Genomic DNA, 23,757 nt, shown 5'->3' with positions numbered 1-23,757 from the left:
TTCTTTTGGTGGTATTTGATCACCTGTGCAAATTTTTACTTTTTGCACTATAAACAAAAAAAGAGCGACAATTTTGAAAAAATAACAAAAGTTTTTATATTTTTTTATATGAAATTTCCCAAAAAAAATGCAAAAATCAAATTTTTTTAGCATTTTAGACCAAGTTGTTTTCTGCTACATATGTTTGGTAAAAAAAATCACAATAATCGTATTTTGATTGGTTTGCGCAAAAGTTATTGCATTTACTAAGGGAAAGATTTTTGTCATTTTTATTGTTTTTTTTGAACGAGTAATGGCGGCGATCTGCAATTTTTTTCTTTTCTTTTTTTTTGCTGGACTGCTACATTGCGGCGGACAGATCGGACCCTTGACTGACATTTTTGACACTTTTGGGGGTACCAGTGACATTACTGCAGTAATCAGTGCTATACATATGCACTGTTACTGTAATAATGACACTGGCAGTGAAGGAGTTAACTTTATTGGAGAAGGAGGGGTTTAGTGTATCCCTAGGGGTGTGTTTCTTACTGTGTAGGGGCGTGGCTTTTCATATAACAGCAGAGATCTACGATCCTACATAGCAGGACCGTATGATCTCTGTTCTTACACAAGGGAGAATGACAGGCGGCTTTGTTTACATTAGCCACCTGCCTTTCTCCCTCTGTAACTGACGATCGCGAGTGACCGGCGGACATCGGGTCCACCAGTCACACGCGCAGGGATCCCAGTGAGTGAGCAGGGGCGGGAGCGCGCCTCCGGCGGTGCGCGCTCGCCCCCTATTAGCTCACAGGCTAGTGACATACCGGTAAGTCACTTTGCCTGCACGGGGCTGACCGCCGCAGTATATGTACTTGCGGCGGTCGGCAAGCGGTTATACCCAGAGACTAATGGAATTAAGCCACCATAGACAGATTGAAATGTCTGCTGAACTGGCAGAATTTAGATCTATTTATGTACAGACTGGTTGTACAGAATTTATCAACTGATTTCAGTACAACCAGCGTCTCTTTTTTATTGTCGATCACTGCTGGCTGTTATAGCTTCCGGCAGTGTTCACTGTATTCTGATGGCTGGGAAACTTTCACACACCAACACACAACTGTTATGGAAGTTTGGTAAATCGAATGCCCTTAATCTGGCTCTGGGGGCCAGTGCACCAGCATGTGTCTGCAGGTGCTTTTCTCACTACCTGCAATGGACACAGTAGGAGCCTGCAGCCTGGGGAATTTGGTGGTCATGCCCAGGGAGACAGCAGGACTTGCGTGTTTTGTCTGCTGCGCTCACTGTGACTCTCGGCTACTCTGCTTGCTTGACTTGCCCAGTGGTGTGGTGCTCACTCACAAGAGAAGGTCCAGACTCCACAAGTAACGCTTAGTGTGGCAGCAGTGACAGCCAAGACTTTAGTCTTAATCTTCCTGCAGTCTCTTTGGTCTGTGTACTGAGTGTGGGGAAGGGGCAGGCTCTCTGTTTCAGTCTCTCTGGGGGCAATCAGTCTGTGAGACTGCTCCACTTAATTGCCCAAACAGAGAGAGGCTTCCCAACAGAGTGAGACCGCTTCACACTGCCCGCACAGAGTGAGACCGGTTCACACTGTCCGCACAGAGTGAGACCGCTTCACACTGTCCGCACAGAGTGAGACCGCTTCACACTGCCCGCACAGAGTGAGACCGCTTCACACTGCCCCCACAGAGTGAGACCGCTTCACACTGCCCCCACAGAGTGAGAGACAGCTCCAGATTGCCTGCGCAGAGAGAGACCGGTTCACACTGTGGAGCAGTCTCTCTCTCTCTCTGTGCGAGCAATGTGGAGCGGTCTCTCTCTGTCTGTGCAGACAGTGTGAACCAGTCTCTCTTTCAGTGCAGGTAGTGTGAAGTGGTCTCTCTCTCTTTGTGCAGGCAGTGTGGAGCGGTCTCTCTCTCTCTGTGCAGGCAGTGTGGAGCGGTCTCTCTCTCTCTGTGTGCAGGCAGTGTGGAGCGGTCTCTCTCTCTCTGTGTGCAGGCAGTGTGGAGCGGTCACTCTCTCTGTGCAGGCAGTGTGGAGCGGTCTCTCTCTCTGTGCAGGCAGTGTGGAGCGGTCTCTCTCTGTGCAGGCAGTGTGGAGCGGTCTCTCTCTCTCTGTGCAGGCAGTGTGGAGTGGTCTCTCTCTCTGTGCAGGCAGTGTGGAGTGGTCTCTCTCTCTCTGTGCAGGCAGTGTGGAGCGGTCTCTCTCTCTCTGTGCAGGCAGTGTGGAGCGGTTTCTCTCTCTCTGTGCAGGCAGTGTGGAGCGGTCTCTCTCTCTCTGTGCAGATAGTGTGGAGCGGTCTCTCTCTCTGTGCAGGCAGTGTGGAGCGGTCACTCTCTCTGTGCAGGCAGTGTGGAGCGGTCTCTCTCTGTGCAGGCAGTGTGGAGCGGTCTCTCTCTGTGCAGGCAGTGTGGAGCGGTCTCTCTCTCTCTCTCTGTGCAGGCAGTGTGGAGCGGTCTCTCTCTCTCTCTGTGCAGGCAGTGTGGAGCGGTCTCTCTCTCTGTGCAGGCAGTGTGGAGCGGTCTCTCTCTGTGCAGGCAGTGTGGAGCGGTCTCTCTCTCTGTGCAGGCAGTGTGGAGCGGTCTCTCTCTCTCTGTGCAGGCAGTGTGGAGTGGTCTATCTCTCTGTGCAGGCAGTGTGAAGCGGTCTCTCTCTCTCTGTGCAGGCAGTGTGGAGCGGTCTCTCTCTCTGTGCAGGCAGTGTGGAGCGGTCTCTCTCTCTCTGTGCAGGCAGTGTGGAGCGGTCTCTCTGTGCAGGCAGTGTGGAGCGGTCTCTCTGTGCAGGCAGTGTGGAGCGGTCTCTCTCTCTCTCTGTGCAGGCAGTGTGGAGCTCTCTCTCTCTGTGCAGGCAGTGTGGAGCGGTCTCTCTCTCTGTGCAGGCAGTGTGGAGCGAGCGGTCTCTCTGTGCAGGTAGTGTGGAGCGGTCTCTCTCTCTGTGCAGGCAGTGTGGAGCGGTCTCTCTCTCTGTGCAGGCAGTGTGGAGCGGTCTCTCTCTCTCTGTGCAGGCAGTGTGGAGCGGTCTCTCTCTCTCTCTGTGCAGGCAGTGTGGAGTGGTCTCTCTCTCTGTGCAGGTAGTGTGGAGCGGTCTCTCTGTGCAGGCAGTGTGGAGCGGTCTCTCTGTGCAGGCAGTGTGGAGCGGTCTCTCTCTCTGTGCAGGCAGTGTGGAGCAGTCTCTCTCTCTCTCTGTGTGGGCAATGTGGAGCAGTCTCCCTCTCTGTGGGCAACGTGGTGCAGATGGATGGTGAGATGATTCGGTGGTTCAATGGGCCACTTGACTGGACTTGCCCCCCAGGCCTAAGGCTGCCAGCCCTCCCCTGCACGCACATACACTTCTATTACTAGTATAGTGTTTGAACAGATCAATATCTGATCTGATCAGAACTATACTAGCGCCCCCATAGTTTAGGGTTCCCAAAACGCAGTGTTTGCACGGTCAGCACTGATTCCTGCCAGCACCTGCATTTAACCCTTTCACCCAGGTAAGTGTAGTAATCAATAGATTACTGTCACTTACAAAAAAACACAAAACCGCTGTGTTAGCAGAGTCAGGCCTGATCCCTGCTAGCATTAGCAGTTTTTTGGTAGCGCTTGAAATAGTCCTTGACAACCAGGTGCTTTTATTACCTGTGAGTCAACACCACTGTACAGGTAAATTTAGTTACCAAAATGTCTAAACGTTTGTACAGTGGTGAAGAGGCTTATAGTATGCTGGCCGTGTCATCTGATAGCGATGGGGAAGCTACAATGACCGAATTACTGTCAGTATACGAACTAGATGACAGCAGCGGGTCCCTGACAGATAGCTCCGACGACAGATGGGTCCCTGTTAGACCCAGGCGTACCCGACCCCATTCTGGAGTTGTTGAGATGCAGAAATCGCAGGGTGCTCGTATGGAGCAGAGTGTGGTTACTAGTGCCGCTCATTTTTCTGGCGACCTGGCAAGCGCCAGCGGCCTGTACACCCTGGACCTAGTACAACCAGCACTGCAGTAACACTTGGTGATGTGGCGAGTCCCCTAAGTGCAGTTGAAGCTGGTGAGGTGGCTAGCACGAGTAGTGGCCCGCAGCCACCGCGTATTCGAAGACAGGCCCATAGAGCCCATAGTGCCCTCCCTGATGCGCTGGCATATCCCAATTGGCAACCCACTGATTCTACAGCGCCAGTACTTCCCCCTTTCAACGCCCAACCTGGAATCCACGTGGAGACAGCTGGTTTTACGCCCCTGAACTTTTTTGAGCTGTTCTTCATGGAAGATCTTTACAGATCTATTGTGGATCAATCAAATTTATATGCACAACAGTTCATCGCCGCCAACCCAAATTTGCCCCTTGCCAGACCATTCGGCTGGAAACCTATAACGGTTTCCGAATTTAAAATCTTTCTGGGCCTTTCCCTCCACATGGGCATAACTAAACAGAGTGAATTGCGGCTATATTGGTCCACTAGTCCACTTCACCATATGCGCATGTACTCTGCCTCCATGTCCAGGGTGAGATACAAGCAAATTCTGCGATTTATGCATTCAGCGACAATGAAATCTGTCGTCCTTGGGGAGACCCTGAATATGATCGGCTCCACAAAATTCGGCCCCTCATAGACCACTTCAATCAGCGGTTTGCAGCCTTGTTTACCCCCGAACAAGTTGTCTGCGTTGACGAGTCCCTGATTAAATTTACTGGCCGCCTTGCTATGAAACAGTACCTCCCCAGCAAGAGTGCCAAGTACGGGGTCAAACTGTATAAATTGTGTGACAGGGCCACAGGCTATACAGTTAGTTTCCGGGTCTATGAGGGAAAAGATAGCACTGTGGAGCCCCCCAACTGCCCAGACTGCATAGGGAGCAGCGGTAAGATTGTTTGGGACTTGGTGTCACCCTTATCCGGAAAGGGGTACCATTTGTACGTGGACAACTTTTATACAAGCGTGCCACTATTTAGTCACCTGCTCAAATTACAAATTGGCGCATGTGGCACAGTGCGACCTAATCGCCGGGGCTTCCCCCAACGGCTTGTAAATTCCCGTCTTAGTCGGGGGGCGAGAGCCTGCTTGAAAACGGACAAATTGCTTGCGGTGAAGTGGAAGGATACACGGGATGTTTATGTTCTGTCCCCCCTTCACGCAGACACGACGATCCAAATCACTACGGCAACTGGCGTTATGGAGAAACCCCTCTGTGTCCACGAATATAACCTTAACATGGGAGGGGTGGACCTTAACGACCAGCTTTTGGCGCCGTATTTAGTTGCCCGTAAAGCCAGACGCTGGTACAAAAAAGTGTCTGTTTACCTTTACCAATTGGCTATGCTGAACGCCTTTGTCCTATACAGGGCGTCACGATGAACTGGATCCTTCCGGGAATTCCAGGAAGCGGTCATCCTTGCCTACCTGTACCCAGGAGGCATGCCTGCCCAACTTCCCCTTCCAGATGCAGTGAGCCGGCTGCATGAGAGGCATTTTCCTTATGCCCTCCCGCGTACCCCTACCCAAAGATACCCCCAAAAAAGATGTTGTGTCTGTAGCAGGCGCGGATGTAGGAGTGACACCCGTCATTATTGTCCCAAATGTCCTGACCAACCTGGTCTCTGCATCGGGGAATGTTTTGAGCGCTACCATACACTAGTGGAGTATTAGTGTAGGGTACAGCACGACACAGTGTAGGGCACACAAACACAGGGTCTCGAAGGATGTTGGATGTCCATCGACATTTTGAGAGACCCAAGCTGGAAGATTGCAGTCCCAAATCAAGACATCAAGAAACAGTTAGAAAGAAAAATAAAAGGATCCAAAAACTGTTGTTGTGTCAGTCATTTTATATGTTCTTCTACTCTTCCTACTGTACTTTTTTTCATGTCCTTTGTTTGTTTTTTCATTCTTTTGTGACCTGTTTCTCTTGCAGGTACTCGACATTGATTTTATATATTCTGACACAAACAGTGTTTGCGCTCAGCATATATGGATACCTTTGCTGATAGCAGCTGTGGTGATTTTCTGATTTCAGCACTGCAGTTAAAATCCTATTTTGGTATACGTGGATAGTGCCGTGTATACCCATCATTAAATTCAGTGGGTGGTTGTTTGGGCGGTTAATGATGAGTAATACTACGCATTATTCCTGTGCTGATTTCCGATAGGTTCTCTTTTTTTTCGTTCAGCCCACAGGCTGCATGAAAAAAAAAAAAAAACCTATATGCCAAACAAGGATCAGCAATGTACTGGTACATTGCTGGACTTTGAGTGGTTATACCAGGATGATGCCTGCAGATTTAGGCATGATCTTGGTATCATTTTTTACAGCCAGCGGTCGGCTTACATGTAAAAGCAATCCTAGCAGGTAATTGGCCGCTAGACTGCTTTTACATGCAGTGGGAGGGGACTACCCCCCACCGCCGCCTTCCGCAGCCTTCCGTGGTTTTTCTCGGGCTCTCCTGTCCCACCGGTTAACCCTAGAGTGCAGCCGGTGGTTCAATTATCTAACCATAGAGCTAATTGGAGATGAGAATGGCTCCAATCAACTCTATGGCCTAAGATGCCGGAGGCTACGAGCATTTCATGACTTCTGTTTCGCCAGAAATAAACAGCGCCATTGGGAAATTGGGAAAGTATTTTATCACACCAATTTTGGTGTGGTCAGATGCGTTAAGGTCAGAGGAGAGATCTAGAGTCTAAAAGACCCCAATTTTTTTAAAAAAGAGTACCTGTCACTTCAGATTGCTATCATAGGGGATATTTAAATTCACTGTGATAACAATAAAAATGATAAAAAAAATAAAAATTAAAGGAAAGGTGTCAAAATAACATAAAAAAGCAAAAAAAAAAGGAAAAAAAAAATTGAGCCCCCCCTTCCCCCCGTGCTTGCGCGCAATGGCGCACGCAAGCGTTGGTCTAGTGTCATATGTAAACCACAATTGTACCATGCATGTGAGGCATCGTCGCGATCGCCAGATCGAGTGCAGTAATTCTTGCAGTAGACCTCATCTGTAAGTCTAAAGTGGTAACCTGTAGAGACTTTTAAAGGTTTTTAAAAAATGTATGTATGGTTTTGCCACTTTAAAGCATGTCATGTTAGGTGTCTATGTACTCGGCATAATATCATCTTTTAAATTTTACCCAAAAAATTGGAATTATATAGTGTATTTGTGCAATAAATTAAAAAAAATGTATTTTTTTCGCAAAAATTGCGTTTGGAAAATCAGTGCGCAAATACCGTGTGACAAAAAAATTTGCAACATCCACCATTTTATTCTATAGGGCCTCTGCTTTAAAGAAATATATAATGTTTGGGGGTTCAAAGTAATTTTCTAGTAAAAAAAAATATATTTTTTCATGTAAACAAAAAGGCACAGAAAAGGCTTGGTTTTCAAGTGGTTAGAAGAGTGGGTGATGTGTGGCTAAGATTGTGCATAAAATGTCGGGACGGTTCAAACACCCCTCAAATGACCCCTTTTTGAAAAGTAGACACCCAAAGCTATTTTCTGAGAGGCATGGTGATTCCATGGAGTATTTTATATTTTGCCACAAGTTTCGGGAAAATTATTATTTTTTTTTTTGTTGTTGTTTTTTTACAGAAAGTTGTCACTAAATGATATTCCCATGGCATGCGTGAGCAATATATGTGAAATGACACCCCAAAATACATTCTTTTGCTTCTCCTGAGTACAGGGATACCACATGTGTGAGACTTTTTGGGAGCTTAGCTGTGTACGCGACCCCGAAAACCAATCCCCATCTTCAGGTTTTCTAATGGCGTAAATTGCTGATTTTACCCCTGACTACCTGTCACAGTTTCAGAGGCCCTGAAATTTCAAGATAGCACAAAACCCCCCCAAATGACCCCATTTTGCAAAGTAGACACTCCAAGCTATTGGCTGAGAAGCATGGTGAGTCCATTGAATAGTTTATATTTTGCCACAAGTTTCGGGAAATTTTTTTTTTATTTATTTTTTTTATTTTTTTTACACAAAGTTGTCAGTAAATGATATATTGCTCACACATGCCATTGGTATATGTGAAATGACACCCCAAAATACATTCTGCTGCTTCTCCTGAGTACAATGATACCCCATGTGTGAGACTTTTTGCCAGTCTAGCCGCGTACATGACCCCGAAACCCAATGCACACCTTTTGGCTTTCTAAGGGCGTAAATTGTTGATCTCACTCCTTACTACCTATCACACTTTTGAAGTCCATAAAAAGCCAAGATTGCACAAACCCCCCCCCCCCCCCCCAATGACCCCATTTTGCAAAGTAGACACTCCAATCTATTTGCTGAGAGGCATGGTGAGTATTTTGCAGCTCTCATTTTTTTTGGGAAAATGAAGAAAAAACAGGAAAATGCATTTTTTTCCCTCTTTTTTCAATTTCCAAAACTTTGTGACAAAAAGTGAGATCTGCAAAACACTCAACATGCCTCTCTGCAAATAGCTCAGGGTGTCTACTTTCCAAAATGGGGTCATTTGGGGGGGTTTTGTGCTAGCTTGGAATTTTAGGGCCTCCGAAACTGTGATAGGTAGTCAGGAGTGAAATCAACAATTTACGTCCTTGGAAAGCCTGAAAGTGGGGTTTGGTTTTCGGGGACCTGTACTCGGCTAGACTGCAAAAAAGTCTCACACATGGGGTATCCCTGTACTCAGGAGAAGCAGCAAAATGTATTTTGGGGTGTCATTTCACATATACCCATGGCATGTGTGAGCAATATATCATTTACTGACAACTTTGTGTAAAAAAAAAAAATATATATATATATATATTTCCCGGAACTTGTGGAAAAATATAAAATATTCCATGGATTCACCATGCCTCTCAGCAAATAGCTTGGGGTGTCTAATTTCCAAAATGGGGTCATTTAGGGGGGTTTTGTGCTATCTTGGAATTTTAGGGCCTCCGAAACTGTGACAGGTAGTGCAGAGGTGACATGTACAATTTACGCCATTAGAAAACCTGAGAGTGTTGATTGGCTTTTGAGGTCCTGTACACAGCTAGGCTCCCAAAAAGTCTCACACATGGGGTATCCCCATACTCAGGAGAAGCGGCAGAATGTATTTTGGGGTGTCATTCCACATATACCCATGTCATGTGTGAGAAATTTATCTTTTAGTGACAACGTTGTGTAAAAACAAAAATTGTAATTTTCCCAAAACATGTGGCAAAATATAAAATATTCCATGGACTCACCATGCCTCTCAGCAAACAGCTTGGGGTGTCTTCTTTCCAAAATGGGGTCATTTGGGGGGGTTTTGTGGTATCTTGACATTTCAGGGCCTCCTAAACCGTTATAGGTAGTGAGAAAATGCAATGAAAAATGTACGCCCTTTGAAATTCTGATGGTGGCGATTTGTTTTAGGGCTCCTGTACACAGCTAGGCTCCCAAAAAGTCCCGCATATGTGGTATCCCTGTACTCAGGAGAAGCAGCAGAATCTATTTTGGGGTGTAATTACACATATACCCATGGCATGTGTGAGCAATATATCATTTCAATGACAACTTTGTGTAAAAAAAATATTTTTTAGTCATTTTTCAAACACCTGTGACAAAAAAATGAAATACTCAATGAGCTCAACATGCCTGTCAGGACATTCCTTAGGATGTCTACTTTAAAAAAAGTGGTAGTTTGGGGGGGGGGGGGTTGTACTGCCCCGCCATTTTAGCACTTCATGAAATGAGATAGGCAGTCAGAAATTAAAGCTGCGTAAATTTCACTATTTACACCATAGTTTGTAGACGCTATAACTTTTGCGCAAACCAATAAAAATATGCTCATTGATTTTTTTTTGTCAAAGACATGTAGCTAAATATATTTTGGTCAAAAAAAATGACATAAATTGAGTATATTGGATATTTTTTAAAAAACAAAGTTGAAAATGTCATTTTTTTGCAAAATTTTCACTATTTTTTTATTAATATCGCAAAAAATAAAAAGCGCAGAGGCGATCAAATACCACCAAAAGAAAGCTCTGTTTGTGGGAAAAAAAGGACGTAAATTTCGTTTAGGTACAGCATTGCATGATCGAGCAATTATCAGTTAAAATCACGAAGTGCCAAGTTGAAAAAAGGGGTCTGGTCTTTAAGCTGCAAAATCCTCCGGTGGTAAAGTGGTTAACTCAGCTCTCCGTGAGGGGAAGTTACTGGTTTCTATGACGGAAGCTACTGTGATACTGATCCTGAAGCCTGACAAGGACCCGACTTTACCTGACTCCTATAGGCACATCTCCTTGCTTACCTTGGACGTCTAGATCTTGGCGAAGATCTTGGCAACCCGACTTTCTCACATTATCCATAAGGTTATACATCGGGACCAATCTGGCTTTATCCCTGCTCCAAACGGTCAAGAGGGAAAAGAACCGCTCAAGTGAGGGGATAGTTCCAAACACATCCAACCCAGGTGCAGGCACGGATCCGCAGTCCTGATAGCAGCAAATGGAAGAGCACAAAAAGCCGCACAACCGGTTGAAGATGCAAAAAGTTAAAATCCAAATTTATTTTGCAGGCAAAAAGATAAAATCATCCAAGATGAAACCAAAACAGTCGGAGACATGGGGGGAAAAGGGGAGCACGGCGGTTGACGCGTTTCACGGAGTCTTCCGCTTAGTTGTAACCATATCCCTGCTCGCTCTACGGCACTGAACCTTCGTTGCCTCTTCCTGAACCTTCAAATACCTGTAGATAACCCTGGAAACAGGGCGATATTCTCGTTAGATGCCGCCAAGGCATTTGACAGCGTTGAATGGAAATATTTATGGGCGGTGTTGCGCCGGTTCGGAGTGGGGATTCGTTTTTTACGCTGTGTCCAATTGTTATATGCCAAGCCTACGGCTAGGTTGAGGTTTAATGGGGAACTGTCGGAGCCCTTCAGCCTTCATAGGGGTACCCAACAGGGGTGCCCCCTGTCCCCATTGCTGTTCGCCATGGCGCTGGAACCACTGGCGACGAGGGTGCTGGCCTCTCCCGAGATTGTCGGGTTCAGACGTGGGCCAAGAGAGGACGTTGTCTCCCTCTATGCAGATGACACCCTGCTGTACTTGGGTGATACTCGACAGTCCTTGAGCGCGGTAATGTCCCTTATAATTAATTTTGGTACCTTTTCGGGTTTTTCCATTAACTGGGACAAGTCGGTGTTGTTGCCACTGGACCCCCTTCTGGAACCTCTCCCCACTTGTGCATCTTCGGTGCGCATAGTGGATAGCTTTAAATACTTAGGAATACAGGTGACCCCGGACCCCTCGGATTATCTCGAGTTGAACTTAGTGCCTCTGCTGCGGAAGTTTCAATCTAAATGTACGAGCTGGTGCAAGCTACCGCTTTCAGTAGCGGGTCGTGTCAACCTTATAAAGATGGTGTGGGCTCCCCAGCTGCTTTATGTTTTCCACAATACCCCAGTATGGATTACCAGAAGATGGTTTCATAGGATTGAATCTCAATTCCGAGAGCTGATTTGGAGTAAGAAAGTAGCCAGAATTAAACTGTCCACCCTACAGATAGGGAAGGCTGGGGGTGGGTTGGCGGTGCCGAACCCCCGGGTTTATTTCCTGGCCTCCCAGATACAACATATGGGAGGTTGGGGGAACTCGGACCCGCAGGACCCCATTGGGGCCATGTTGGCTCCGACGGACTCCCCGTCCCCGATCTTGGTCCATCTGGAGGCAGGCTTTGCACACCTGCCAGCGGGTGTGCCGACAATCACCTTGCCTAGGATGGTCTGGCGTTGTGTCAAGCTGATGCTCTCGATTGGGGGCTTCCTACCGGAGACCCCTATATGGGACAATAGGAATTACAAAGAGCTTTTCCGCTTGGAGGGTGCAGAATTTTGGAAGATGTCGGGGATCTGTTTCATGTCACAACTGTATAGAGGGCGGGTGTTGAAATCGTTCCTGGAGCTGCAGAGGGAATTCAATCTACCACGGTCTGTTTTTTTCAGGTTTTTGCAACTTAGACATGCTTTGGCGGCTCAGGCCAGGTTTGCGCCGCTACAGTCTACCCCTGGCGAGCTCTTGGCTGGGGTGTTTCAGGCCAGTGACAGGAGGGGCATGATCTCTGATGTCTATGTGGCCCTCATGGGCTCTTTCCAGGACCCAGCCTCCCTCCCTGCTCGTGTGGCTTGGGAGGAGGACCTGGGTCCAATAGATGGAGAGACGTGGGAGTTGTGCCTTTCCTCGGTTCCGATGGTCTCGGTCTCAGCTTCGCACAAAGTTTCCCACCTTATGTTATTCCACAGGGCTTACAGAACGCCTGTCCAACTGCACCGCTGGGGCTGTAGGCCTACTCCCATGTGTCCAAAATGTGATAGGGACCAGGGAACATTGATACATATGCTATGGAGATGCCCAAAACTGTTTCGCTATTGGACTGCGATTATATCCACGATATCCAGAGTCTACAACTTTCAATTGCTTCGGGATCCGGTAGTCCTCCTCCTGGGTGCACTAGAGGTAGACGCCTTGACTCCTAATGCCCATGTAGCGGTGACTCGGCTACTATACGTAGCTCGAAAACTCATAGCTAGGTTTTGGATTTCCGCAAGAGTCCCATCGGTGCAGCAGTGGATCAAAAAGGTTAACAGTTCCCTGGTCAGAGAGGAATTTACTTATCAGCACAGGAAGGCTCATAAGAAGTTTCACTCAATATGGCAGCCATGGCTGGAAGACCCAGCCTTGGCCCTTCCAGAGCTGGTCATGCATAGGCTCCTTGAAGTCTAATCATTGGTGGTTGGTGTGTTGCAGATGTTTGTAGATGGTGAAGAGTCCCTTCCCTTCCCTATCTCTCCCCCCCCCCCCCACTAACCTTTCTTTGTGTTCCTCTTTCCCTTACCTCTCACTTGTCTCTTCCTCCCCTTCCATCTATTCTCTTTTTACTCTCGAACTACTCTATGGTCTGCCACTTAGCTTTTTGAGTGCTTACCGATTATTACTGTGTTTTCATTGCTATGTGGTATATTGTATATTCATTGTACCTCTCTTTGTTGGATGTCCATGATCCTTATGTGAATTACGAATACTGCTGTTTGTACAATGTTTGCAATTTTGTTTATTCTTTAATAAAAGTTTACTTTCTTGATAAAAAAAAAACATGCTAAGATTACAGATAGACTGCATCATGGCCATCATTGAGGCTGAAGGTTATTTTATTTTCCAAAGGGCATCATCGCACTTCATGATTAAGTCTTTTTTGAGATATTCACCATATAAATTGTTCCAACATTTTTGTTTTTATTTTGTATGGATTTTAATTCAAAATCAATGTTGCACCTTAACCCCAAAAAAACTTTAGGCTAAATAAAATAAATTACTGAAAAAAATAGTTAGTACTGTCAAACAGTTGCATTCTTGGTATACCATGCTTACTCTTATATTTACTCTACAGACAGTGAAAAATGCAAGAAGTGTCCTGAAAATGAATGGCCTAACAAAGCTAAAGATATTTGTATTCAGAGGATCAATGAGTATTTATCATATGAGAAAGATATACTAGTTTTATTTTTTTCTATAACTTCAGTCATATTTGCTAAAACATCTCTCTTTATATTTGGACTATTTTTTGGGTTTCAGAGAACTCCAATAGTCAGAGCCAATAATCGGAACCTCAGTTTCATTCTGCTCTTCTCCCTCATGATGAGCTTCCTTTCTGTATTCCTGTTCCTTGGCCGTCCTGTGGATATTACCTGTATGCTGCAACAAGTCTCCTTTGGAGTTCCCTTCACCATCTCAGTGTCTTCTATCCTAGCCAAAACCATCATGATCTTCATTGCTTTTAAAGCCACCAGACCTGGAAGCTCTTGTAGAAAATGGGTGGGAGTCAAACTTCCCAATACAGTCATGTTATTCTGCTCATCCATTCAGGTTATGAATTGCATTCTCTGGTTGTCCATCTCTCCACCATTTCAGGAGTATGACATGGACTCCTATCCTGGGAAGATTATCATTCAGTGTAATGAAGGGGCGGTTATCGGGTTCTACTCTATGTTGGGTTATATGGGGTTTCTGGCAGCGGTGAGTTTTGTTCTGGCTTTCATGGTGAGGACATTACCGGACAGTTTTAATGAGGCCAAGTACATCACCTTCAGCATGCTGGTGTTCTGCAGTGTCTGGATTGCCATGATCCCGGCCTATCTGAGCACCACAGGGAAATACATGGTGGCTGTGGAGGTTTTTGCTATACTGACCTCCAGCATTGGAATATTATTGTGTATATTTTCTCCAAAACTCTACATCTTGCTTTTAAAACCTGAGCTGAACACAAGGGAAACAATGCTGGGGAAGAGATTGTTGTAAATATATCACATACTGACCCAATGTATAATGTTGTAGACCAGATTAAACACGTTCAGCCATATTCCTACAATAATTATCATTATTAATAGGAGTTACATTATCATCATCATTAAGATTTTTTGTGTAAAGTAAAATCTTTTTTTCTACCCACTATACATAAATAGATGGAAGGTGGATGCTACAGGACAGGGGGCTATTTAAGAGCTTTCCTTTATTTCTCTTACATGCCCAAAAGCATGCAGAAACAAAGTGCTGTGACTGCACTGTCCATTGCATAGTGCAGATAACACAAAAAATGCTGTGACCAATCACAGCATCACAAAATGTAAACAGCTGTGATTAGATTGCTCCCAATTTACTCTCACATACTGATTGCTGTATGAAAGGAAAGGGAGCTTCATGATCATCAGTCAGTACCAGAGCAATCCAGTACCGGTACCAGCAGTTCCAGAAACATTATCAGTCACCCATCTAAAGTATATGTAGGCAACTGTTTCATTTCAATCTTTTCTGTTCTAGAATGACAGTGCTGTTGTGTTCAAAGCCAGCTCCCCAAAGACATGGTTTGATACGTTTGATGTGTAGGAACTTATATAACCTGAACAGAGCCCTGACCTTAACCTGATTGTGAGTTAGGTCTTCTCATTTACCATCACTACCTCACCTCACAACGTTCTTTTGTTTTAACCACTTTAGGGACCATTTCTGACACTTGTTGTTTACAAGTTAAAATCAGTATTTTTTGCTAGAAAATTGTTTAGAAACCCCAAACATTATATATATCTATATATATATATATATATAGATATATATATATATTTTAGCAGAGACCCTAGAGAATAAAATGGAGATCATTGCAATACTTTATGTCACACCGTATTTGCGCAGCGGTCTTACAAACACAATTTGTTTGAGAAAAAATACACTTTTTTTAAAGTAAAAAACAAGAAAACCGTAAAGTTAGCCCAATTTTTTAAATTGATACCTAACATCTATAATCTCCATAGGTACTGCTTTAAAAATGTTACAAGTGTAGAGTTATATAGGAGGTCTAGGGCTAGAATTATTGCCCTCACTGTAGCGATCGCGGTGATACCTCACATGTGTGCTGCCAATACCGTTTACATATGTGGGCATGACTTGCATATGCGTTCTCTTCTGCCCATGAGCTCGGAGGGACGGGGCGCTTTAATTAATTTATTTTTTTATGATTTATTTTACCTTTTATTTTTTATTTTTACACTGTCGATTTAAAAAACATGATCTCAACTTAGAAGGGAGGAAAGATCAAAACTAATCGTAGAAAGTATTATTTTACGTAAAGAGTAGTTGATGCTTGGAATAGAGGTAGAGATTTAGCTAACAGTAAGGCTCGGTTCACACTATTGCGATGCGGGAAGGCTGCGAATTCGCAGCCTGTTCCCGCATCGCACACGCACCCCCGGCAGTTCACACTGCCATATGCGATCCGCTGGGGGTGTCAATGTAATCTTAACGACACCCCCAGTTTGATCGCATATCGCAGTGCGATCGTGCAGTTCGCACAGGATCGGATCGCACAAGTGTGAACCGCTGTGCGATCCGATCCTGATGCGGCAGCAAAAATGCCTCCTGTGCGTCTTTGCTGCGGGTGCGGTGCGAATTTAGCCATACAAACTGTATGGCTAAACTCGCACCGCACAGCTGATCGCATGTCATGTCGGAGCAGTGCGCACCAACATGACATGCGAACCCGGCACACGCAGAAGTGTGAACCGGCTCTAAGTGGATTCAAACATGCTTGGGGCAAACATAGATCTATACTCTAACAAAAACAAACAAACAAACAAAAAAAATAAAGTATATGAATAAAAAAATGGGGCAGGCATAACCACTTGGTCATTTTTCTTCCATTGCTCTTCTATGTTTCTATGTTTCTTCTAAAATCTTGTGGACGGTCTTCCAAAAAAACCGGAGACTGTTAAAGCCACAAGGATGGAAGGAAACTCCATATTAATGACTGTAATTTTGAAATGGGATGCCCAACCTGCCCATGTACTGTAGGTGTGATGTCCATGTGTCCAAAAAAGTCTGGCCATATAGTGTATCTGTTAAATGCAATTTAATGATTAACTTGTGTTTCTTTTTTTTTTTTTCTCTTATATTGCATTGCAGAAGATCTCAACTTTTTTGGCACCAAATCTCCTAGACAAATTTCTACATCCCAAACACAACAATTGTGGAATTTTTATGGTGCGACAATAAGATTTTTTTCTTAAAAATGGAAAATATTATTTATTTCACATATGTTTAAAACATGGTAAAATTGGTTCACGATTAGAGATGGACAAACATCGGCCGGGGCCTTTCGCGAACGTCACCCGCAAATTTTCTCAAAAGTCTGCGAACCGCGAGTTCGCGGCGGGCCCCATTGACTTTAATGGGAGGCGAACTTTAAAAACCTTTAGGTCATATTTGCAGCCACAAAAGACGTACTAGCTGTGCACAAATAGTCCCAGCACATGGATAATGTCATCACAGAAGTATTGAAATTGAAAAAGTTGCCCTAATTTTTTTTTTTTTACAGCAAAAAATATATATATTTTTTCAAAAATCAGCCAGAACTGACAGCAGCCGGTAAATACATTGTCTAATACATATAAGGTCCATTCACACATCTGTAAAATGGGTCCGCATCCATGCCACAATTTGGCAGAACCCTTACAGACCCATTGATTTTCAATTCCAGTCTGAAAAATTAGGCATTCACAGGATAAAGAAGTAAGTGTCGACCATTCCAGGCCCCAAAATTTAGCCCACATGCGTTTACCTGACAGCTAAGAACGTAGTATTCTGTAGCTGAAGGTACATTAGGCATTCACAGGTAACATAAGTAAGGGGCGGCCAGTATTGGCCCCAAAAATTAGCCCACATGGGTTTACCTGACAGCTAAGAATGTAGTATTCTGTGGCTGAAAGTGAATTAGGCATTCACAGGATAAAGAAGTAAGTGTCGGCCATAAAAGGCCCAAAAAATTAGCCCACACGGGTTAAACTGACAGCAAAGAATTTAGTTTTTGATGGCTAGAGGTACATTAGGCATTCACACAGTATACAGAAGTGTCGGACTGTATAGGCTCCAAAAATTAGCTCACATGATTGAACTGACAGCAAAGAACTTAGTTTTTGATGGCTAGAGGTACAGCAGGCGTTCACAGTATACAGAAGTAAGTGTCGGCCTGTATAGGCTCCAAAATTAGCTCACATGGGTTTAACTGACAGCAAAGAACATAGTATATAATGGCTAGAGGTACATTAGGCATTCTAACAGTATAGAGAAGTAAGTGGCGGCATGTATAAGCTGCAAAAATTAGCTCACATGGGTTGAACTGACAGCAAAGAACGTAGTATATGATGGCTAGAGGTACATTAGGCATTCAAACAGTATACCGAAGTAAGTGTCAGCCTGTATAGGCTCCAAAAATTAGCTCACATGGGTTGAACTGACAGCAAAGAACGTAGTATATGATGGCTAGAGGTACATTAGGCATTCAAACAGTATACCGAAGTAAGTGTCAGCCTGTATAGGCTCCAAAAATTAGCTCACATGGGTTGAACTGACACCCCTGCCCCCCCACTCCCCCAACACAAATGTTCATGAAAGGAGATGGTATATGATCGAAACACAAATAACCTTTCATACAGTAATCTCAAATACATGTAGCATCTGGAATAAGATCAAGTTGATAATTATGCATATTGTGCTTATTTCAAAGTTTATGGTTTATTAAAAAAATGTAAACTCTATAAACTGAACAATCAGCTTTTCATAGTTATGTGTATTTTTTCAGCGAAGACTGAACTGATCTAAATATTTCTCCAATTAAGTATATAAACTGCTAGATATCCTGGTGATCCTTGGCACTGCTGTGCTGGGAATCTGTAGACCTGTCGGTGTGAAGGTTGTGTCTGCAGTATGAGCTCCTCTGTACTGCTCATCACTGCCTGTTATCTTTTTCTACTGATCCAGATGTCATCCAATGGGGATAAATTGCAAAATTCACCATCACAATGTAAACTCACTGAGCTCCAGTCTCTATTTGAGTATGAATATTACCAGCCAGGAGATTTCATTATCGGAGGATTGATCTCTGCTCATTTGGCAACAGCACCTCAAAAATTTAGTGATTTCAGTCAAATTGCAAAAATTCTTTGCCACAGGTAATTTTAATTTATTAAACATTTTCTACCAAGTTATGACTGATTGATTGAGATATTTTATTGAAGATTAGTATGTGTGATTGCATCTTCATATATATTTTATAGTCATCTTAAAGTGTTTGTAACCCTAAAAACAAAATAAAAAAAACCTGTTCCCTTATAGCAGAAAAAAAAGCACAGTGCTTGTGATGTCTAATCTGCCCCTTTGTAAACTGTAAAAAACCTGGCTGATCCTGCCATTTTCTGTGTCCCCCTTTCTGTACTGACCACAATAATCATGGCTGCTGAGCCCTGATTACTGTGGTCAGTTTGCATGCCTCCATAACCCGCAGTTCTCCTCTGTCCTCCCCCCGCCTGTCAGCTCTGTGTCTGGGTCTCCCCCACCCCCTCCTGCCACTATCAGAAGAAAATTAAACTTTAAATAATGTCACTGCTAGCCTCTCTGATGTATCCAGCCATAACACACTGTGTAAGTATTTTTGTTAAAAAAACAAAGCCTCTAAATACCTTTTTTAGATAGATTTAGGTCAGTCACTTGATTTCCGGCTGCTTTGCACCTCAGATCAAGGGCTACAGCGGGAGGGGCTAAGTGGCCTGCGCAGCGGTCACATGACCTCCTGTCATCAGAGGGAGATCTAGGCCCCTCCCACTGTAGCCCTAAATTTGAGGAGAGGCCGGGAGTCACATAACCAGCCTGAAGATCTCTGAAAAAAAGGTATTTAGAGGCATTGATTTAAAAAATAATTACACAGTGGATTATGTCTGGATACATGAGAGGGACTGGCAGTGACATTATTTATTAGGGAGGGTTACAAACACTTTAACTTTTAATTATTATTTTTCTTCACAAGTCTGAAGGGCTAACCAGTTTCCAGTTGGGGGTCTTTTTATAATAAGACAGAAAACTAACCAACAAATTACAACAAATTCGAACAGACACACAAATCTCAATGAAAAAGAGCAAGAACACAAACGGCACAGGTGGGGGGTAAGGAGAGTGCTATGAAAATTGTTACACTAATATAACAGATGTGTACAAAACACGACCCTGGATTCCAATCTTTGTCCCATTTTAAAAAGCTGTGCTCGCCAATCTGAGGTTCTGGAGTTTACCCATAGATCCATACCTATAATTGAAGGGAAGAACACTCTTTTTTGTTTTTTCAATTTTACCTGAATATGAATTTTTTAAACTTTGCTTAAATATGAAAGATTGCAATTGTATGTATATATATATATATATATATATATATATATATATATATAATTTTTTAACTTGCTTGCAAGGTGAAATCTTAGCCAATTGTATTGATTTAAGTCCTTTTCTAGGTGTCAGAATGTCAATTTACAATGGCTCACCCATCATTGAACAGCTCGGTCCAAAGTTTCAGTGCGAAAAAGAGATGTTTGTTAGGGAGATACTTTTGTGTGTTGTCTCTTTAGATAACCAAAAGGGTTCAGATAATCCTTTAACATACAGGAAATATTTATAACAAAGGTTGTGGAGCGGGTCAGATTAAAAATATATAAGACTTTAGTATAACCAATTGTGGACTTTTGACTTTGTACACCTAAAAAGATTGTGTAAGGGTAAAATAAAAGGCAAGTTTACTTACCTTAATCCTCGCTCCCTCACTCATCTTCTCTCTAAGGATAAGGCAAAAATGAGCATTTAAAGGAATGCTAAACTCACTTCTTTTTTTCTTACATCAATCGTTTTAAAATATCAAGTGTAGCACCCTCCTAGGTAGGTGCAAGGTGGATAAAAGCTTAGCAGCTCCATCTGCTTATCAAGGTAGCCTTATTGTTAGTTCTGTCTGTTGCATGTGTCCATGTGTGATTCATCTGGTCTGAGGGAGTGTCCCCACTGTATCCAATAGGGGAGCCTGTTGGACAGTGGAGGAAACCCAGACAGTGACACACAGGCTTTTATGACTATCCCAGTGGGTAGGCACAATAATGGTGCATCCTGGGATATGTTATAAAAGCATGGGCACATATGACAGGGTGTCTTTGGGCGGGAAGCCAGGTCCCAGGAGGAGGGTGACGGCTGTCTCTCCTTCTGCTGCTGAGGAAGGTTGTCACAGGCGGTCAGCCTTGTGGACCAGAAGTGTGGTGCTGAGCAAGGAGGTCCATTAGATGCTGACCAGGGAACTAAAAGCAGAGCGACCCAGGGAAAAATAGTATCCGTGAGTACCGTAAAGCTTTCCGGGGGTCTACCCAGGACAGGGACCACTGCAGTAGGGTGTCAGTGGCCAGAAGGTCAGTGAGAAAGGTGGGTGCCAAGTTAGACCCTGAATAGTAATCTAAGCGAGAGTACATATTCTTTATTCTTCACTTCAGTGGTAAGGTGAAGCAGCGGCCTTGCCGCATTCTACAGTCAGTTGTCCTCAGGAATTGTGCATAGTTCAAATTAGAGTATCCCACTCATCCCTTCTCCCATCCAAGTTCCAAATAAAACACAAAAAACAAATCCCCTGGACTATTCATTGTCTGAGACAAGAACTTTTAATGCCGTGTATCTGCTGTCAGTTGCTAATGGTAACCCAGGGGAACCCAAGAAGTGTAATTCTCAGCAGCTCCCTAGGGGGTAGTGCTACACAAGTATACCATGGCTCTGTTTTTTGTGTTTAACAAGTCTTACTGTTGTTGTATGGTGTCTTGTTTGTCCTGTGCATGCTCTGTATCCTCCACTGATGCCTCTCATAGATCCTAATGTAAAGTGAGCAGTGTCGTTATTTCTGGTCACATGATGCGGTCTATTCCCATAGAGCTGGATGTGTTTGCACTAGGATGTGAAGTCCATCTCAGGGGCAAGCAGGAAAGGATGGCTGTGTTCATATACACATAGGGGCATGGAGAATGAACAAAGCCACCAAAGCACAGGAAGTCTGAGAATAGCAGAAAAAAGTTTGCATTTGTGTGATAAAACAAAGAAAAAGAAAGTTTGAAGTCACATTCTACTTATAATTCAGCACATTGCTTTTATTTCAGTTTACAAAAAATGTGATTTTAGTGTCACTTTAACCCTTTTACAAAATTTAACTTTTTTAATTTACTGGGATTTCTGCTTTAACCCTAATCACTTCCAATTGACTCCTTTCTCTCCTTCTGTCTTGGCTGCTCGTTCTCTGGATATATATATATATATATATATATATATATATATATATATATACACTGCTCAAAAAAATTAACAACTTTTTAATCAGAGTATTGCATCACGTCAATTAAACTCCTGGGATATTGATCTGGTCAGTTAAGTAGCAGAGGGGGTTGTTAAGCAGTTTCAGCTGTTTTGGTGTTAAGGAAATTAACAACTGATGCACTAGATGGGCAAAAATGAGACGACCCCCAAAACAGGAATGATTTTACAGGTAGAGACCAGTGACATTTTTTTTCCCTACTCATTTTTTCTGACTTTTTTTCACTAGTTTTGCATTTGGCTAGGGTCAGTGTCACTACTGGTAGCATGCGGTGATACCTGGACTCTATAGAGGTTGCACAGGCAGTCCAAATCCAGAAAGGCACATCAATGCGTGCCATCGCCAGAAGGTTTGCTGTGTCTCCCAGCACAGTCTCAAGAGCATAGAGGAGATTCCAGGAGACAGAGAGTTACTCTAGGAGAATAAAAACAAATTATACTGCGCTATATCAAATTGAATGATGTGTTTGCAATATCAGCTGCTAGCATAAAAAGTTGTTGTACCTCAACCCAAAAGTAATGAAAACAGAGTATGCAGCGCTTAATATGAAAATCACTAAAACAGTGACTAAGAAAAGTAATGATTTCCACAATACATCAAAATAGACTAAAAAGCAATGTAGGAAAAGTCCATGGGGAAAAGGAGTCCAATAGGAAGTCCAAGATACAGGTGATGAATTAGAAGATGCGACCTCCACCAAACACCAACATTAATGGCCTCTTACCAAAATCATATGATCCCCATTACAGAGATCACAATGCGCTTATAACAAGGACTCCTCACACTCCACGGTAGATGAACAAATATGGAATCTCCTCCAACAGGAAATGCCTCAGCATATTCAAACTCGATCCTCTCATGGGGATAATAGTAAACCCAATAGCACATGAAAGAAGAAGAGACTCCTCATAGTGCAGTATGTTCAAATACAAGCATTTTAATAAAGAAAGAGCCAATTTAACACTCACATTTGAATCAATACAAATTGGCATCAAAGGTAAAAATCCTGTGGGGGACTCGAAGGTGGACAGTGCGGTAGCTTTAGCCTGGTAACCTGCGATTGAAGGCAGAAGAACGCTGCAGTGTGATCACAGGGCGGACGATTACCGGTCCCCTACCGGTTTCGTCAAATCGTGACGTCATCAGGGGGCGTGGTTTGAAACCACCGATCACCCACGTTAAATGGCTAGAAAAAAGCGGAAGGGGAGGAGCGGCGTACACTCCAGCCAATCTCCCCCTCTACCGCTGACACTGACCGCACATTAACAGGGACAGAGTACATCAAATGTGCAAAAAATAGGTAACAGTAATTAAGAATAATATGGCAGTGCTAGCACACCGTCCACTAGAGATCCCACAGGAATAATACAATAATACTTCACAAAGCAACTTCAAAAAGCATTAAAATTAGTGTTCACTCTAAAAATACATAAAGTTACATAAAAACTGTTTAAAACCAACAATTAATATAGCTGACAATTCATAAAACCAGCAATGTAAAACATCAACCATATTTCCAAGGGAGAAAGGTAGGACAGAATATTTAAGAATTATTAATAAAGGAATTAATGTCCCACTCTATGTTCATACCATAGGGACTATACGATTTGACCCTATAGATCCACTGGGTCTCCAGTTGAGAAACACCACGTGTTCAGTTACTACCCCTCCAGCTGCTAGTATACCTGTCAATACCCATGAAGATGGTACCGGTAGGATCCCTCCCGTGATACTGGTCATAATGCCGGGACACGCTATGTTTGGGGAACCCCTTGATGATGTTCCCCACATGCTCATTGAGCCTTACCCGTAGTTTTCGTATAGTACGGCCAATATAATCCAGGCCGCAGGGGCATCTTAGAAGGTGCACAGCATGTGTAGTAGAACATGTTAAAAGGGTTTAATCTCAAATTGTTGCTTGGTGGCATTTGATTCAAAAGAATAAATTTTCCTCCTTTTGCCCTTATTAATCTTACAAATAGGACAGTTTCTACAATGATAATAGCCACCCCTGTCATGAAAAAAAGAGATGTTCCTAGGAGGACCAATGACATTAGGAGCAACAAGCAACCTGAGAGGAGGAAGTCCT

General features: G+C 43.7%; 2 protein-coding genes across 2 annotated transcripts in view; both read left to right on the top strand.

Annotated features, from left to right (window-relative positions):
* Positions 1 to 23,757, top strand: part of LOC309551481 (vomeronasal type-2 receptor 26-like) — a gene marked incomplete at both ends in the record, with an annotated part of 1,345,010 nt that overhangs the window by 188,693 nt on the left and 1,132,560 nt on the right. The window lies entirely within an intron of this gene.
* LOC309569032 (vomeronasal type-2 receptor 26-like) lies at positions 13,089 to 14,263 on the top strand (the record flags this gene model as incomplete). Its single annotated transcript, XM_082274793.1, has 2 exons — positions 13,089 to 13,110; positions 13,356 to 14,263. 2 exons carry the CDS (start codon positions 13,089 to 13,091, stop codon positions 14,261 to 14,263), a joined length of 930 nt encoding a protein of 309 aa, XP_082130919.1.

This window comes from Pelophylax lessonae (genome assembly GCF_965119305.1).
Source record: "Pelophylax lessonae genome assembly, chromosome: 1".
Classification (NCBI taxonomy): domain Eukaryota; kingdom Metazoa; phylum Chordata; class Amphibia; order Anura; family Ranidae; genus Pelophylax; species Pelophylax lessonae.
This window is presented reverse-complemented; position numbering and strand designations above follow the sequence as displayed.